The sequence below is a fragment of the Callithrix jacchus genome, chromosome 16 (genome assembly GCF_049354715.1).
Source record: "Callithrix jacchus isolate 240 chromosome 16, calJac240_pri, whole genome shotgun sequence".
NCBI lineage: Eukaryota > Metazoa > Chordata > Mammalia > Primates > Cebidae > Callithrix > Callithrix jacchus.
Window position 1 is genome coordinate 30,905,972 of NC_133517.1, and position 19,237 is coordinate 30,925,208.

The 19,237-nt window shown below is 45.2% G+C and overlaps 1 protein-coding gene across 4 annotated transcripts in view; it reads right to left on the reverse strand.

Annotated features, from left to right (window-relative positions):
- Positions 1-287: 287 nt before the first annotated feature.
- Positions 288-19,237, reverse strand: part of PTDSS1 (phosphatidylserine synthase 1) — a 72,877-nt gene continuing 53,927 nt past the window's right edge. For 2 of the 4 annotated variants that reach the window (XR_013527894.1, XM_035277383.3), the window contains 3 exons: positions 4,603-4,671; positions 3,722-3,782; positions 288-1,380 (listed from right to left, as the gene is read on the reverse strand). Coding sequence is in view for 2 of the 4 variants with exons in the window: in XM_035277383.3 (XP_035133274.1) it covers positions 1,271-1,380; positions 3,722-3,782; positions 4,603-4,671 (240 nt within the window). In the remaining 2 variants the exon portion in view is untranslated. Of the gene's footprint in view, positions 1,381-3,712; positions 3,783-4,602; positions 4,672-19,237 lie in introns of all 4 variants that reach the window. The other 2 variants (XR_013527893.1, XM_035277382.3) reach the window with 1 other exon arrangement.

A 19,237-nucleotide genomic window follows, 5' to 3' on the forward strand; every position in this document is an offset into this window, starting at 1 on the left:
TAATCAACTGAATACTGGCCTCTTGTTAGACGGAAAAAAAATATCCAACTTGGAAACTATTACCACAGGAAAAACAATGTCTATATTGTTCATTTCCTGTAGATCACTTGGGAAGTCTAAGAAGCAGGACATATATGGCCATAAGCCTTTTAAAATACGTATCTTTTCTTTTTTCTTTTATCTAAAACACATACATAGTATCCTAAAGTCACTTGAAAAACACATTGCTTACAGACGATGGAAGATACTAATAAGATGCAAGAAAAATGAACATTTTACAGACAGACTTTTGACAGGCTTTAACGTGAATCATTTTATTTAAAACAGGAATCCATCAGAGGTGGTGAACTATCAGGGTCAAGGTTCTAGAGCATGGCACGGATGAAAGGTAATACTCACCAGCACCTCACATGGGACTCAGTGACAATGTCGGCAACACACCGTGGAAGAACAAACCCGATGTAAAAGGCACCTGGCTGGGGAGAAGCTGTGGTGTCCACTGCCTCTCTAGCAGGTTTGCTTTTGTGCATGGAGGGTTAAGTCTGGATGAATCACATTGGGAAGGGAATAACTGGAAGCAAGACTCCTAGGCAGGCAGCTACCCTCTCCTGACCAGTGAGTACTCGCCATGTAGTGGAAGGTCTTAAAGGAGATTGAGGTTACCTAACAGAAACGCAATACCTCTCTCCCTTCTTCACTCTAGCAGGAAGGGGAACCCTTCCCCCAATGTCAATTTCAGAAGCGGCTTCTAAAGGCTGTTAAAAAGCATCCTAACTTAAAAAGAAATAACAACAGTAACAAAATAAAAGACAGAAAAGTGGCCTGAACTTAAATCAATCAATGAGATGGTAGATTCATAAAAATAAAGTAAAAACTGGTGACCAGTCCATTAACCGTGGGGTTAATGTCTCGTCTGAAGGAAGATGTTGACGCTGCATCCACCATACAGCAAGCGCGGAGCTGCTCCTGGCAACTGTGAGTGAATAGCTACCGTTTCCCTCCAGCACACCGCACTGCCACGGGTGACCGTGTGCCAAGTGCTGAAGTGAGAACAGACCCCACGTTGGCGAAGGCCCCCAGGCGATGATCTGCCTGATGTGGCCAGGTCTGTGGGAAACAAGGCTTACGATCTCAAATAATGACCCCCAAGTACCCTCGCCTCTTCCTGCTTGCCCTGTGTGCCTTGACCTCCTCACAGGGAAGTCCAGATGAGTTCCGTTTCCCTCTCAGTTCTAGGCACTCTGGAACATCTTTGATTAACCAGGGTCTTTCATTTCTTTCCAACGCCGTTGGTGACTTTTGACTTGGAATGCCGATTCCTTCTCCTGGAAGAATGGCTTTCGTTGTTGCCTGCATGCTTGGGTGGGCTGTCTTCAGAACCTGGCCAAAGTAATCAGAGCTCACCGTCAGCCTGGGATCCAGAGGTTGGTGGCTGTCCCTTTCCAGACCGCCCTAGGCTTGCAGGGGAACAAGATTTTCCCTGATACGTGCGCTCCCCCTAGTGGCCTCATTCATAAATGAAAGAGAGGTGCTCAAAGTCAGAACTAGTACTGAAGGAGCCCAAGCCTTGGCACGGGGTTCAAAGCAACAGCCTCCCTAAGTCTGGGTGGTTCCTGAAGCGTGTGTACAGCTGCCATATGTATGATGAACATGGTCATGATGGTAAGGACCAGAGTGAGAGCACAAGTGAAACAGAAGCCCAAACGAGAGACAATTAGAACACACACCAAGCAGTGCCCATCCTACCCTTTCAACCAAGGGTTCCCTCCCTTCACCTGCTCCACACCACTTTCTAAACCCCACCTTGGGAAACATTCTTGATACTATAAAACCAGAGCTATTTCATGCCCTCTACCACTTGTTCTGGAGAACATCTTTACAAGTAACCAGGCCCCTGCTGCCCACAATAGAGGGCACTGGGCAGCCTCTGCTGTCTGGCTGAGCCTGTGTTCAGCCCCTGCCTGGCTTAGCAGCCAAGCCAAGGGGTTCTCTGCCCCAGGGCTCTGATCCAGCCCAGTAGGAAATCTCCACCAAAGACAGCCAACAAAAAAAATTTGCTAGAGTCACTATCTCCACGGTAAGTAGAATTTGGCTTAGACTAAGAGATTCCCCCCTTGGAGGACTTCTGATTTTTGTTCTTTTTCTTTTTTTTTTCATTATTGCATCTAGTAAATACATCTCTGCTACTGCTTAATTCTTTTCAGGGGAGAATCTGCAAGTGCCAAGGTTGTGTGTAAGGGATGGTTCTAAATAAAATATCTGGGGAGTCCTTCTGCCCATCTCTATCAGATTTCACAACGGCTCCTCACCGATCAACTCCTTGGTTCAGGAGAAACGTTCCCCAAAAGGGCTGCCAGCAACTCAGCAGTGTATGCCAGTGTCTCCCCAGGGAGATCTTTGATGAGCCTGATGCCAAAAGAACTTAGGAGAATGACTGCAGCAGAGTGCTTTTCTCTCTGTTGGCCCGTTTCTCTGAGCAATTCCATGAGCTCAATTTCAGTCTTTAGTATATGTAATTTTCTTTCCTCAGCCAAGCTTCCCAATCAGCTTATGAGAATTGACAAGGAATTACTGTCCAATGAAGTCACCTCAATGTCATTATTCTACAAGACTAATTCTTTGAAATAACCAGGTGGCCCCAAATCTTCCCAAGGTGATCCTTAGAGGCCAGTGGAGGCCCCCTAACTGCACTGAAATTGCTTACACTGCCCTGCCTCTTGAATAAATGCCATTAAAACCATCCCCCTCTTTTGAAAGGCTTTTCCTCCTGATACACAATTCTTTTTTTTTTTTTTTAAGAGACAGGGTCTTGCTGTCTTCCAGGTAGGAGTACAGTGGTGCAATTGTAGCTCACTGCAGCCTCAAACTCCCGGGCTCAAGTGACCCTCCTATCTCTGACTCCTGAGTAGCTGTCACTATAGGCATGTGCCACCACACCCTGGCTAATTTTTTAGGTTTTTGTAGAGATAGGTCTTGCTGTGTTGCCCAAACTGGTCTCAAACACCTGGCCTCAACTGATCCTACCATGGCCTCCCAAAGTGCTGGGGTTACAGGTATGAGGCACTGTGCCTGGCTCGAAGTGTAATTCTTCCTCTTCACTTATGATGAAAGCCAAGAGGAAGAACGTTCCCACCAGGGTGCTGGAAACAGTGTGGGGCTTGTTATGTTTTCTGCCTCACGAAGGGCAGAGCTACATGACGCCTCTTGTTAGAAACCAAGTTTTTCAGGTAGATCCTGTGAGCACTTTGCATGTTTCTTTTTCTTTTCTTTCTTTTTTTTTGAGACGGAGTCTCACTCTGCTGCCCAGGCTGGAGTTCAGTGGTATAATCTCGGCTAACTGCAACCTCTGCTTCTAAGATTCAAGCAATTCTCCTGGCTCAGCCTCTCAAATAGCTGGGATTATAGGCACCCCCACCACCACACCTGGCTAATTTTTGTATTTTTAGTAGAGATGGGGTTTCACCATGTGGGCCAGGCTGGTCTCGAACTGACCTCAAGTGATCCTCTCGCCTCGGCCTCCCAAAATGCTAGGATTACAGGCTTGAGCCACCGTGCCTGGCCAATGCATGTTTCTTAGTAAGTGACAGGAGACATTCGATGGGTAGGCCTGAGACCCTTCAAGGCTTATATCATCTCCACTCAGAGAATAAGTTAATAATTCCACATCTCAAGGACCCAGTAAAATTTTAAACAATGAACAAGAACAAGATACCTTTTGTACCTTTCCTGTGATGCCAGGAGATGTCTGGACTGTAGGTGCCGTCTTCACACTCTGAGTAGGTCTAGGAAGAGAGACAGGCTTAGTGAGGAGCTTCAGGACCTCCCCCAGAGGAGCGGCAGGGGAAAAGGCGAGCACGCTGCATCCCTGCCTCTACCAGGCTCCGATCATCACTAGTGAGTGGCAGAACCCTCCTGTGCTTACTTCTCAGCTATAAAATCAAGCTTCTTTCTTCTCCCAGGTGATATGGAATATATCTTCCATAACATGCTTTTAGTTCTTTAGACTGAAGGTGTAAATGAAGGATGAAAGTGTTACTTTTACTTAAAAAAAAAAACTACTGTCTACCAGACTACCATCATGTTTTAAAGGCATTCATGTCTATTTTCTATTTCATCCTCATATCTACTAAATGAAGGTCAGGGCACGCATTTGCCTAAGGGCACCACAGGCTGGAACACAGGCAGAGGCTGCCACACAGTTCAAGAGCTGGGGAGAAAACCCAGCTTCCAAAGCCAGTCCAGGGCTTTCCCACCACTTTTTATTTTCTCCAAACAAACATAATTGTTAAACCCCTTACAAGACCCATTCACACCAAGCCATCCCGGCTGTTGAGACTTCATCTCTCCCCTGCATTTCCTGTGGACACCTGGGAACCTGTCATTTCCCTGGACAGATAAAAATACTGACCTACTGAAGAGAACAGTCCTAAGCAGCGCCAGCAACTACTAGGAATGACTTGCACATGCTCAGGTTTCTGCAGTGCAGCCCCGGAGGCCCGATCTCAGTGCTCACCTCGCCATATCCTTACAGGCTTATACTCTGAGCTAACCTGCTGAGCCCGGGCTGATAAATAAAGGCCATCCCTGCCTCTCCTTCCATACCTTTCCTCGTTGACCACAGTGTTCTGCATACCAAACCATGCCGTAGAGACAGAGGAAAGTGGTGAAAGCCTGGAAGAGAAAAACAAACGATGCTGCAGAAGAAAATTCAATTTCCCATAACTTCAGGTTTCAACGGGAATTCATGCAGGACGGCTCAATGCATTTCTGCCATCTGGATGCCAGTTACAAAACGGCTGGATGTGGCAGAGATCTGACCCCAAGGGGAGGGTGCACACCCAAAGCTTCTGACAACAAGGGTTATGATGAGACCACAGTTACTATTCGTGACTCTAGTATCAGAAAGCAAGACCATTTTCAGATGTGGGAAACGGTGGGATGCATTTTCCCGATAGCTTTGTGGGTTCTGCTCAAGACATAGAGGATTCTATGTCCTACTTCTGATTTTCAGGGCCCATCCTCTCCCAGCTTCCCCCATCCCAGGAGAGTGCTAAGAGGATTCTAGGGGGAAGAGGTCACCATGGCACCTGAGGGCCCAGTGATCAATACTCCCGGGGTAGAGGGTGAGGAGCTCGGTGGGACAGGGCTGCCCTTGCTTTTCCCTGTTTTTCTTGGTTATACAGATAGGAAAACAACGAGAAAATAAAGATGCTCTGTAAGGCCCTGAGTGGAATGAGAAGGGTGTTGCTGTGGGTGCCCAGAGGCAGGGACAACCTCTACTCCACACTTGACCCACCCACTGGCCTTGCACCAAGCCCCAGATTAGACCCTAACTTAAGGAAAGAAAAGCAGAGACCAGAATCCAAAGTTTCAAAACGTCAAAAAATCGAAGGTTGGGAAAAGTCTCTGGCTGCTTAGACTGCGTACCAAAGGCGAGAGGGAGGGAGGGCGAGTCGGGAGAGCAAGGCTATGAACCTTCCCCACTGCAAGCAAAGCAACTGGAACAAAGCAAGGCAACTGTCTGTTCCTTCCAAATTCCTGCCTCTAGAAACCCATTCATGCTAAGCCATCGCGGCTGTCGAGCCTACATCTCTCCCCTGCATTTCCTGTGGACACCTGGAAACCTGTCATTTCCCTGGACACCTATCATCTTGCACCAGCCGTGGGGACAGCCGTGAAAGCATGGAGGGACCTTCTCAAGGAAACAATTTTAGTTCTAAGAATCAGAACTTTAGATCCCAAAGGGTCACCTCAGAGATCCTTAAATTCATTGCCCCTCATTTTCCAGAAGAATGAAAGCTCAGAGAGGTGAACATTGGAGCCGGAACTCAGGCCTCTTGAAACCCCCGGATCTGAGTTTAAGGGATGACTACTGATATAAACAAATATTGGCTTTATGCCTATCTAGCTTTATTTCTCCATCCATATATCCATCCCCTGAGAAAGAAAAGCATTATGGGAACAGCCAACAGCAGCAGCTTCCACTCTGCACAGTGAGAGTCCAGTGGTGGAGCAGAGGTAGGCGGGGAAGGCAGGGGCTGTAAACTGTCATCACGGCAGCTTGCAGTCTAGCTTTGGCCCAGTTCCTTTATCAGCGACATTCCCTGGTGGCTGCTGGATACACAGTGCCATCTTAGTTCCAAAAGAGAATGGAGACCAACACTCCAGCTGGCCTTCCCGTTCCATGCCAGTCACATGGGGGCAGGAACAGTGGCAGGGTGGAGAGAGAATGAGAGCACAAGGAGCGCCACTGGTTCATTTCATATTAAACCCATGTGCAAACTGGCATGTATCTACAGTTTAGGGATTTTTAAAAAGCTCATATCCTTCCATCCAAAAATTAGGCCATGAATCCATTAAAACTGCAAAGTGAAAATGACTTCCAGCCTTTAACACACTCTAATGCTTGCCCAGATTTCTTATATATAGCAATGTTAAGTGTGCCATTTCCATGCCATGGAAAGAGTGGGAAGGATTAGAAATAATTTGCAGAGCGTAAGCCTGTGTGTGCGTTAGGTCCATTACAAAGAGCAAAACAGGCCATCCTGGTTTTCACACAGGGGACTGGGAGGTTAGGTTCCACCTCCCCAAACCAGAGGGCTGTGGGAAGGCGGGTCCCTCCACTAGACTGTCATTTCACACTCTGACCACCAGAGGGCAGCCACGCGGGGCTCTTCCCTTCCCCAGCCCCAGGAACTACCAGACTGCAGTGGCAGCTGCCGCTCCCTCCAGCAGCGAACAACAGGCAGGTGGGGAGCAACAGGTGCTTATTATCGCAATCGCCACACAAAGGGTCTGCTGTGATTGCCAAATCTACTTCACCTGCGTACAAAGAGGTCCATTTTACACTTGTTCCAGCAGACAGAAGCTGGTAATTTACAGGTTTGCAATCACACCTGTGGAAATCTAGGCACGTACTCACTGAAAATGCCAAGGCTCAGATTTAAAATAGCAGTTGCACACTTTGTTTAAAAAAAGGGCGGGGGAGCGAGAAAAATCGACGTGGGATGAGAGCCAGGCTGTCCAGGACCACGGGGCTGGTGGTAATGAGGGCGCAGGACCCCAGCTTGGCTTCCACATTATGGTAATGAGCATTCAAATTAATGACCGCGGAGCAGACAGCCGCGCTTCTGGAGAAGCTTATTAACCAGTACCCGGGATCTTTGCTTCCACATTAATCTCAAACTCTGTGTGCGCTCTCTTACCAGGCCGGGGGAGTAATTAGGGGCTTTGCTTGTCTGAGTGGTGCAGAGGCACAGTGTAACTTGAAGCTCTCTTATTGAATAATGTTCGCCTCTACTCCTGGGTCTGAGATCAATCTTGCTCTTTATAATGAAGGTCAGGAATATAAAAAAGTGCCAGGACCTTGTTTCTGTTCTTCTTTGAATCTAAATGTGGGAGGCAGTGGAGACCCCTAATCATCCAGTCGGGGCTACTTTTCAGGCCAGGTCCCTCTCTCATGTCTCATCCCTGGTAGGTCTATTCAGAGATTCTCCCTGTCTTCAAAATCCTGCTCATCATCCCCAGCCTGACCTCTTATTAAAGAATCCCACCCTCTGTCAGCTCCTTTTCCAGAGACATGTTTCCCCGAGCTCGAGCTCTTAACCTAATCCCAGGACTCCAAGAGCGCCCTCCACATGGGCTCCTCCCAAGTCTTTTATCTCCCAATGATCAAATCTTTCCAGTGTTACTGAAGATTAGAATTTCCAATAAAACAGGACACGTCTAAATTCTAAAGGTTCCTCAAGGTTCCCTGAAGCAAATTCACCTCCTTTCAATGGGCTTCTCTTATATCCCCCAATTTTTCACTAGCAACGGTGGCCATGCAGTGGCACCAATTAGAACCTTTGGAGTGGCACTCAAGTCCCCTCCCACTGATCACAAGAGGAATGGCATCCTGTTAAGCTGATTCCTTAACTCTCAGATCCAGCCCTTTCTCTGCATCTTCAATGCCTCTGCCTTGGTTCTGCCTCAGTTACTTGTCAGCTAGGCCTGGCAGCACCTCTGACTGTACCTCCTGGACCTAACCCATCTTCCCTCTAGACTCTCCCAGTCTCCATGGTGTTTCCCCATAAGACACAAATCAGACCACATTGTTTTCCCACTTAAAAATCGCCGGGGCTCCAACTACAGCCACACAAACCCTTCCTAAGCAGGAGACCGTGTCCTACTCTTCATCCAACTGGCTGTCTTCACCGTCACTCCTCAAACAGGTCACCACCTTCCTGAGCCGGTGGGCACTCTCACAGGTTCCTGTCTTTGTATGTGTGTCCCCCGGGCACCTGCATGTCACTAGTCTTTGTCTCTTGAACTCATTCCTGTGTTCCCCACGAAGCTGCTGAGTGCCTCCTATGCACTAGGCACTGTGCTTGAGACAGTGGGGGCAAAAAGATGACTTCAGCTTATTCTTTGTGAGCAAGAAGTGCCACGTGGAGGAGACAGATAGGAACAAAACCAATTCCACTGCACTGGGGTTAGAACTGAGAGTTACATACAAAGTGTGACTGGTCCCGAGTAGGTCAGAGGTCAGAGCGTATTTCATGGAAGGCATACATGGAAGTTGGTTTTGGGGTATCAGTTTCACCAGGTAGATAAGACAGGGAAAGTATTTCAGATCAGGCAGCAAAACATCATGGGAAGGGCAAAAGAAGTCTGGCAGGATGACTTCTTTAGGGAGCTACGAGCAGACAGGTGCAGCCTGAGAACAGAGTACAAGTGGTCAGATGTGATGGAGTGCTCCCATTACGAAGACAGATTTTGTAATTCATCTGGAAGGTTTCGTGGTAGGGAGTCTTCTTCCTTCTTGAAGTTTCTTCCTATGTGGAGGAAGCTTCACTGCTTCCCTCCACCCCTCACTGCTTCCCTAGGGAGGAATCACACCTTGACTGGTAACTCTAAGGAAGCTGGCATTTCCTAAAAAAGGTGAATTCTCAGCAATGAAGATGCTACTCTGATCCTCTATCTTTCCTTTACCTTACTTATCTCTTACTTATTTTTTAACTCAGGTGGGGAAAAATACTGTGTTACTGTGCCCTCTCAAGGCTCCAACCAGAGGGAATGATTCTTAGCAGGGGAAAGAGACTGAGTTCTGAATTTTGGAAGATCATCTTGACAGTAGCATGGAGAATGGATTTGGAGGGCAGAATGGTAAGAAAATGGGTATCCTTACAGCCGCAGAGGCAGTGGGAATGGAGAGGGGGTGGAGTTGAGCTACACTGTCCAATTAACAGAGCTTAGTGACTTGCTGATTCAAAGAGTGATGGAGGACAGGAAGCAGCTTCTAGGTTTTTAACTGGGGCCTGGGGGGTTGGGGGACAGCCAGCCGTTCACTGCAACCCTTAAAAATCCTGCTCAAATATCACCAAGGAGCCTTCACCAACCCCCAGCATGTCTGCTGCTCTAAGAATGCTTTAGCCTTATGCACACACATCTTTTACAGTATTTATCACATATTAACGTAATTAGTTTGCATGTCTAATTGCCATCTGAACTCAGAGATCCTTGGAGGGCAGTGATAAAGAGCAGCTCCCTAGAGAGAATGTCTGGGTTTGACTCCTGGTTCTGCCACTTAACCACCTATGTGATCTTGGGCAAGTTAGTGAACTTCTTTGTACCTTTGTTTCCTCATCTATAAAAGAGGGATCATAAAATACCTTCCCTCAAAGTGTAAAGATCAAATGTACAATTCATCAAAGTGCTTAGAAAATCGGTACCCAAAAGTGGGATGGCTACTATAACAAATACTTGCAAATGTGGCAGCAGGTTTGGAACTGGCTGGGTGTTCTCTTCACCATGTACTACTAATGGGTAGGGGCTGAAATAATTTGAAGGAGCAGGCTAGGAAAAGCCTGTATTGCTATAAATGGAGCATTAAGGGCAATCCTGGTGAGAGCTCAGAAGAAAAGAGAGAAAGCCTCAGTCTTCTTAGAGATTACTTAAATGTTCATGACCAGAATGCTAGGAGCCATATGAACGGTCAAGGCCATTCTGATGAGGTCTCAGATGGAAATGAGGAGCAAGGACTGGAAAGTGGAGTAAAGGACATCCTTATCATACAGTAGGAAAGACCTTGGCTGAATTGTGCCCATGCCTGAAGGCTTTCTGGAATGTGCAACCTAAGAGCAATGAACTAGGATATCTGGTGGAAGAAAGCCACACAGCAAAGCATACAGGCTACTGTGTGGCTACTTCTGACTGCATACAATGAAATATGAGAGGAAAAAAACGACTTAAAGGCAGAATTTATAATTAAAAGGGAAGCAGAGTGGAATAACCTGGAAAATTCAAAGCCTAGCCATATAAAGAGAAAAAAGCATATTCCAATCACGAAGGGTGAGGCCACGACTGTTAAAGAGATTACCATGGAAAGAAAGAAACCAGGTGCCATTCATCAAGAAAATGGGAGGAAGACCCCTGAAAGCAAAAGCATTTCTGAGATCTTCAAGGCTCCCCCTTCCATCCCAGACCCAGAGCTCCAAGAGGGCAGAATAATTGTGGGTTATAGGTGTGGGGAGCCCTCCACGGGCTCACTGACCAGGGCTACGTAGGGACTCTACTTCCATATTTTAGCAGAGTGCTCCTTGGCTGCCTTTTAGCTGTGGCTCAAGTGGGCCATGGTGTGACCTCGGCTACCACTCCAGAAGGTATAAGCTACAAACTGTGGTGGTGTCCATGTGGCGTTAATTCTGCAGGTATGCTGAATGCAAGAGCTGTGGAGGCCATGGCCTCCTCCACCTAGATTTCAAAGGATGTGTTGAACTGCCTAGAATACTAGGCAAAAACCTGCCACGGGGGCAGTGTCACTGCCGAGAGCCACTAGTAAGCAGGGCAATGCCAAGGAGAAATGTGGGGCCGGAGCCACCAAAGAGGGGCAGTGGGAGCAGGGTAACCCCAACACCACAGAACTGCAGGGCCGCCTGTGTGCAACTCCAGGCTGGAGCACTGGCTGAACTCGGCACAGCCATAGGGGTGGAGTTGCCGGGCCTTGGGGCCCAACTCCTGCCCCAGGCGAAGATGTAGACCATGGAGTCAAAGGAGATTATTCTCCAGCTTTAAGATTTAATGTTTCCTTTGGGTTCTAGACTTACTTAGGATTGCTTATCTGTTTCTTCTTGGCCATTTCTCCTTTTTGGATTTGGAATGTCTATGCTATGACTATCCCACTATTGTACTGCGGAAGTAGACGACCGGTTTGATTTCACAGGCTCATGGCTGGCATAGTTCTTGGCTGTGGCTCAAGTGGACGTCGGTGTGGCTTGGGCTACCACTCTGGAAGGTATAGGCCAGAAACCTTGGTGGTGTCCATGTGATGTTAATTCACCCCAGGATGAATTGTGCCTTGACTCTCACTCATATCTGATTTAGATGAGACTCTGAACTTTCAACTTTTGAGTTGATGCTGGGTCAAGTTAAGACTTTTGGGACTCCTGGGATGACATAAATGTATTTTGTATGTTGAGAAGCAGGGGTCAGGGGTGGAATGCTATGGCTTGAATGTCCCTGCCAAAACTCACGTTGAAACTTAGCTGTCAATGTAATGGTATTGGGAGGTGGGGCCTTTAAGACATGTTTGGTTCATGAGGAGTACACCCCATAAATGGATTGATGCCAGCATTGCAGGAGTGGGGTTGTTATCACAGGAGCATGTCAGTGATCGTGGGAGTGGGTTCCTGATAAGAAGGGTAGGTCTGGCCCACCTCCTGCTGTCTTGCATGCTCACTTCCACCTTCTGCTCTTCCATGATCATGGGGTGACCCTTGCCAGATACTGGCACCATGATTTCGGCCTTCCCAGCCTTCAGAACCATGAACCAAATAAAGTACTGTGACTTCATTTCTCTACAAATTACCAAGCCCATGGTATTCTGTTGTAACAACTGAAAATGGACTAAGACAATGACCAGAGAGGGCTTCTTGGATAAGTGGCTCGAGAAGATCTTTCTGGCTACTGCTGACAGGGGGGCAGTGGTGAGGAGGCAGCTGGGAGGCCTGTGACTTGCTATGGTGAGGAGGGCTGTCTGTCTTGTCCTGGGAGTCCTGCCTGTCTCACCCTCCCTGTGGGCCCATGGTTCTCTGGTATCCAGTGAAGAGAGCACCCACCTCTGCCCCTGCAGTCAGGTCCTATTACAATTCAGACTTGAGGGGCACAGGCCAGAGACGTATCCGAGAAGGGCACAGGGAGAATCCCTGGGCATGTCTAACGCATTTCCCTAACGATTCCTTACATCTAATCTCACTGACATGAAAAAATATATTTGGGCATTAATTCTGTTGCTTAAATACAAAGGAGATCATTATTCCCTTTTATTGTTCAAGATGAAACAGGATAGAACAGGCTCACTGTGCCTTGGCACAGTTAACGATTTCTAATAAGTAACCCTAAAAATAGATGCCGTTAAAGGCGATAAAAGACACATTCAAAATACAAAGGTTAGTCTTGCCAAAAAAGAGAAAGGAAAAAATTAGACCTAAATGTGAGTAAGCCTCTAGATCCAATTACCGATTTACAGAAAATACAGAGGACAAAGAAATATGTTAAATTACAAGATAGGATGAAAATCAGTAAAATCCAGACTCTGGGAAAATCTATAGGACAAAAGAGCTGCTTTCTTCAGCCAATAGATTACGAGGGAAAAGGGTGAGCAATAGAAGGAAAACCTATGGATTAAGACTTAAAAGGCATGCCAACCAATCTCAATGGGTGAATGTGGATTCAAATACACTGCTAAATAAATACAAGCTTTAAGAAAAAGTAATTTGAATGCTGATTAGGTATTTGATGATATTAAGGAATTATTGTTAATTTTTTTCAGATATGATAATGGTAGTGTGGCTGCATTAAATCTAAAAAGCACCCTGAGCTGCTTTTAGTGATCCATCCTGAAATAGTAAATAAAGGTGATCCGTTTCAAAATAATTCAGGGTTGGGGCAGTGAGTGCAGCATAAAGGGAAACACAATTGGCCATGAGTTGATAACCAATGATGGTGGGTACCTGAGGGGTTATCTACTCTCTCTAGTTGAACATGTTTGAAATTGTCTATGATTATTTAAAAAGCCCAATAAATTGTCTAGACTAAGTGAAAAATCTTAAGCTCAAATATAAAATAAGAACCTTTCTTCAAAATAATAACTTCAAATATTTAAATAAAGAATGGCAGTCATAAAATGTGTTAGTGGGTAATATCTTCCTTCATTGGGAAGGCGAGGGAAGAGGCCCAGGGCCAAAGAACCAAGGCTTAGGCGGGTGTCCCTCCAGGCTCTGCCCTTCAGAGTGGAAGGTTATACCTAGGCTTGGGTTGTAAAGTGGGCCTGGAGGGCAGAAGCGGCATGATTGAATTATCTTCCAAAACATTTTATTGCCTAAGAACAATATGTCCTTGTATATATAAACTTATGTGCTATGATATGTATGTTAAATGTATATGGCAACACGCGGTGATTCAAGATGGTGCGGTAAGAACAACTCAGGATCACAGCTCTCAGTGAATGCTCAGAGGGTGAGTGAAAGCCGCATTTCCAGACGGATCTTTGTTGCTCACAGAACGGGGAAATAACCAGGTGTAGGAAAGACACAGGATGCAAGCGCAGCCGTTTTGGCTGTTGCGGCCGCTTTGGCCGGCGCCGCAACACAGCGGCACTCTGCAACAATCCATACAAAACACACTGGCCCGGGTGCCCTGCTAAACCGGCAATCTCAGATTTGGGAGGGCAGATTAGCATATCCATCTGATTAAACGGGACTTGGACAGTGAGCCAGACCAGGAGATTCCTGGGAAGTGGCGTTTGAGCCAGCACAGTGGCTTGCTGCATGGGAAATCACACAGATCCCAGTGCCCTAACAGCGGGCGACTGAAACACCTGGGAGAGAGCCATCCATTCAACTTAAAAAAAAAAAAAAAAAAAAAAAAAGAAAGGCGCTCTCAAGCAGGAAGCCAGGCGAGCGGGCTCGGTGGGTTTCACCCCCACAGGGACAAACAAAACGGCAATTTGAAATGCTCCGGGTGGAGAGTTTCATTGAGAGCACAGCTGAACCCAGGATGGTGCAGCTTGGTGGAAGAGGGGCATCCGCCATTACTGAGGCAATCCGCACCTACTGAGGTACACTCCCATTGCTGATGCAGCCTGCCGTTGCCGAGGCAACCCGCGATAACAGAGAGACTCCGCTGCAGGGCGGAGCCTGCAGCAACAGGGCGGACCCCACATCAGCAGGGTGGAGCCTCAGTAGGCAAATAGTGACTAGACTGCCTCCTAGCTGGGCAGGATAGTGCAATGGACACTCATAAAGAAAGCCCCAACCCCCCGAGACAGAGCATCTGAGGAAAAATAGGGGTTTTAAGAGTTCTGCTTCAGCAGACTTAAATGCACCTGCCTAACAGCTCTGAATGAACAACGGAGCTCACAGCTCAGCACTTGAGCTCCTATAAAGTACAGACCGTCTCCTCAAGCAGCTCCCTGACCCCTGTATATCCAGAGTCACCTCAAAAAGGACTGATCAGACTGACATTAGGCGGGTGTCATTCTGGGACAAAGATAGCAGCAGAAGAAACTGGTAGTATCCCTCACCATTCTGCAGCTGCTACAGGTGTACCCCAGATAAGCAGGGCCTGGAGTGGACCTCAGCAGTCGTACAGCGGTACGACTGGTAGAAGGAAAACCAAGTAACAGAAATACCTCATCATCAACAATCTGGGTGTCCACTCAGAGACCCAATCGAAAAGTCAGCAACTACTCAGAAGACAGGTGAATAAATCCACAAAGATGGGAAGAAACCAGCACAAAAAGGAGAAAAACACCCAAAACCAGAACACCTCGCCTCCTACAAAGGACCAAAACTCCTCTCCAGCAAGGGAACAAAGCTGGACGGAGAATGACTGTGACGAAATGATGGAATCAGACTTCAGAAGGTGGGTAATGAGAAAATTCTGTGAGCTAAAAGAACATCTAAATCAATGCAAAGAAACTAAGAACCTTGAAAAAAGATTCAAAAAAAGATTCCAGGAAATGATACCAAGAATGGATAACTTAGAGAGGAATATGAATGAATTGAAAGAGCTGAAAAACACAACACGAGAACTTCGCAAAGCATGCACAAGTTTCAACAGCTGAATTGACCACACAGAAGAAAGAATATCAGAAGTCGAAGATCAACACAATGAAATAAAAGATTAGAGAAAAAAACGCAAAAGGGAATGAACAAAGTCTCCAAGAAATGTGCGACTATGTGAACAGACCTAACCTACGTTTGATAGGTGTACCAGAAGGGGACAAAGAGAACGAATTCAAGCTGGAAAATACTCTTTAGGATATTATGCAGAAAAATTTCCCCAACCTAGCAAGGAGGGCCAACACTCAAAGCCAGGAAATACAGAGAACACCACAAAGATACTCTGCAAGAAGAGCAACCCCAAGGCACATAATCGTCAGAATCAACAAGGTTGAAATGAAGGAGAAAATACTAAGGGCAGCCAGAGAGAAAGGTCGGGTCACCCACAAAGGGAAGCCCATCAGACTCACAGCAGATCTCTCGGCAGAAACTCTACAAGCAAGAAGAGTGGGGGCCTATATTCAACATCCTTAAAGAAAAGAACGTTCAACCCAGAATTTCATATCCAGCCAAACTGAGCTTCGTAAGTGAAGGAAAAATAAAATCCTTTGCGAACAAGCAAGTACTCAGAGATTTTGTCACCACCAGGCCTGCTTTACAAGAGCTCCTGAAAGAGGCACTACACATAGAAAGGAACAACCAGTACCAGCCATTCCAAAATCACACTAAATGCTAAAGAGCATCAACAAAATGAAGAATCTACAACAACTAACAGGCAAAACAGCCAGCTAGCATCAAAATGGCAGTATCAAATTCACACATAACAATATTAACCCTAAATGTAAATGGACTAAATGCACCAATCAAAAGACACAGACTGGCAAATTGGAAAAAAATTAAAACCCATTGGTGTGTTGTATCCAGGAAACCCATCTCACATGCAAGGATACACAAAGGCTCAAAATAAAGGGATGCAGGAAGATTTACCAAGCAAATGGAGAGCAAAAAAAAAGCAGAGTTGCAGTTCTCATCTCTGATAAAATAGACTTTAAAGCAACAAAGATCAAAAGAGACAAAGAAGGTCATTACATAATGGTAAAAGGATTGATACAACAAGAAGAGCTAACGACCTAAATATATATGGACCCAATACAGGAGGACCCAGATATATAAGGCAAGTTCTTAATGACTTACAAAGAGACTTAGACTCCCACACAATAATAGTGGGAGACTTTAACACTCCACTGTCAATATTAGACAGAGCAACCAGACAGAAAATTAACAAGGATATCCAGGGCTTGAACTCAGACCAGTAACAAGCAAACCTGATAGACATTTACAGAACTCTCCACGCCAAATCCACAGAATATACATTCTTCTCAGCACCACATCACACCTACTCTAAAATTGACCACATAATTGGAAGTAAAGCACTCCTGAGCAAATGCAAAACAACAGAAATCATAACAAACAGTCTCTCAGACCATAGTGCAATCAAATTAGAACTCAAAGTTCAGAAACTAACCCAGAATCGCACAGCTTCATGGAAACTGAACAACTGGCTCTTGAATGTTGACTGGATAAACAATGAAATGAAGGCAGAAATAAAAAAGTTATTCGAAACCAACGAGAACGAAGACACAAAACACCAGAATCTCTGGGACACATTTAAAGCAGTCTCTAAAGGAAAATATATAGCAATAAGTGCCCATATAAGAAGAGTGGAGAAATCTAAAATTGACGCCCTATCGTCAAAATTGAAAGAGCTAGAGGAGCAAGATCAAAAAAACTCAAAACATAGCAGAAGACAAGAAATCACTAAGATCAGAGCAGAACTGAAGGAGATAGAGACACGAAAAACCCTTCAAATAATCAATAAATCCAAGAGCTGGTTTTTTGAAAAAAATCAACAAAATAGACAGATCACTAGCCAGACTGATAAAAAAGAAAAGAGAGAACAACCAAATAGATGCAATAAAAAATGATAAAGGGGAAATCACCACAGATTCCACGAAAATTCAAACCATCATCAGAGAATATTACAAACAACTCTATGCACATAAACTAGTAAACCTGGAAGAAATGGATAAATTCCTGGACACCTGTGTCCTCCCAAGCCTAAACCAGGAGGAAGCTGAAACTATGAATAGACCAATAACAAGGTCTGAAGTCGAGGCAGCAATTAAGAGCCTACCACACAAAAAAAGTCCAGGACCAGATGGGTTCACAGCCAAATTCTACCAGACACATAAAGAGGAGCTGGTATGATTCCTTCTGAAACTATTCCAAATAATCCAAAAAGAGGGAATCCTTCCCAAATCATTTTATGAGACCAACATCATCCTGTTACCAAAACCTGGCAGAGACCCAACAAGAAATGAAAACTTCAGGCCAATATCCATGATGAGCATAGATGCAAAAATCTTCAATGAAATACTGGCAAGCCAACTGCAACAGCACATCAAAAGGCTTATCCATCATGATCAAGTAGGATTCATTCCAGGGATGCAAGGCTGGTTCAACATATGCAAGTCGATAAACGTAATTCACCACATAAACAGAACCAAAAACAAAAACCACATGATTATCTCAATTGACGCAGAGAAGGCCTTTGACAAAATACAACAGCCCTTCATGCTAAAAACCCTCAATAAACTCGGTATCGGTGGAATGTATCTCAAAGTAATAAAAGCTATTTACGACAAACCAACAGCCAATATCATATTGAATGGGCAAAAACTGGAAGCATTCCCTTTGAAATCCGGCACTAGACAAGGATGCCCTCTTTCACCACTCCTATTCAATATAGTACTGGAAGTTCTAGCCAGAGCAATCAGGCAAGAAAAAGAAATAAAGCGTATTCAAATAGGAAAGGTGGAAACCAAATTGTCACTATTTGCAGACGACATGATAGTATACCTAGAAGACCCCATCGCCTTAGCCCAAAAACTCCTGAAACTGATAAGCAACTTCAGCAAAGTCTCAGGATATAAAATCAATGTGCAAAAATCACAAGCATTCCTATAAACCAATAACAGACTTAAAGAGAGCCAAATCAAGAACGAACTGCCATTCACAATTGCTACAAAAAGAATAAAATACCTAGGAATACAACTAACAAGGGACGTAAGGGACCTCTTCAAGGAAAACTACAAACCACTGCTCAATGAAATAAGAGAGGACACAAACAGATGGAGAAACATTCCATGTTCATGGTTAGGAAGAATTAATATCGTGAAAATGGCTATACTGCCCAAAGTAATTTACAGAATCAACGCTATCCCCATCAAGCTACCATTGACTTTCTTCACAGAACTGGAAGAAACCACCATGAACTTCATATGGAACCAAAAGAGAGCCCACATAGCCAAGTCAATTCTAAGCAAAAAGAACACAGCGGGGGGCATCACCCTACCGGATTTCAAACTATACTACAAGGCTACAGTAATCAAAACAGCATGGTACTGGTACCAAAACAGAGATATAGACCAATGGAACAGAACAGAGGCATCGGAGGCAACACAACATATCTACAACCGTACAATCTTTGATAAACCTGACAAAAACAAGCAATGGGGAATGGATTCCCTGTTTAATAAATGGTGTTGGGAAAACTGGCTAGCCATGTGCAGAAAGCAGAAATTGGACCCCTTCCTGACACCTTATGCTAAAAATAACTCCAGATGGATTAAAGACTTAAACATAAGAACTGGCACCATAAAAACCCTAGAAGAAAATCTAGGCACAACCATTCAGGACATAGGAATAGGCAAGGACTTCATGAACAAAACACCAAAACATTGGCAACAAAAGCCAAAATAGACAAATGGGACCTAATCAAACTCCACAGCTTCTGCACGGCAAAAAAAAACAGTCACTAGAGTGAATCGGCAACCAACAGAATGGGAAAAAATTTTTGCAGTCTACCCATCTGAAAAAGGGCTGATAGCCAGAATTTACAAAGAACTCACACAGATTTACAGGAAAAAAACAAACAAGCCCATTCAAAAATGGGCAAAGGATATGAACAGACACTTTACAAAAGAAGACATACATGAAGCCAACAAACACATGAAAAAATGCTCATCATCACTGGTCATTAGAGAGATGCAAATCAAAACCACATTGAGATACCATCTCACGCCAGTCAGAATGGGGATCATTAAAAAATCTGGAGACAACAGATGCTGGAG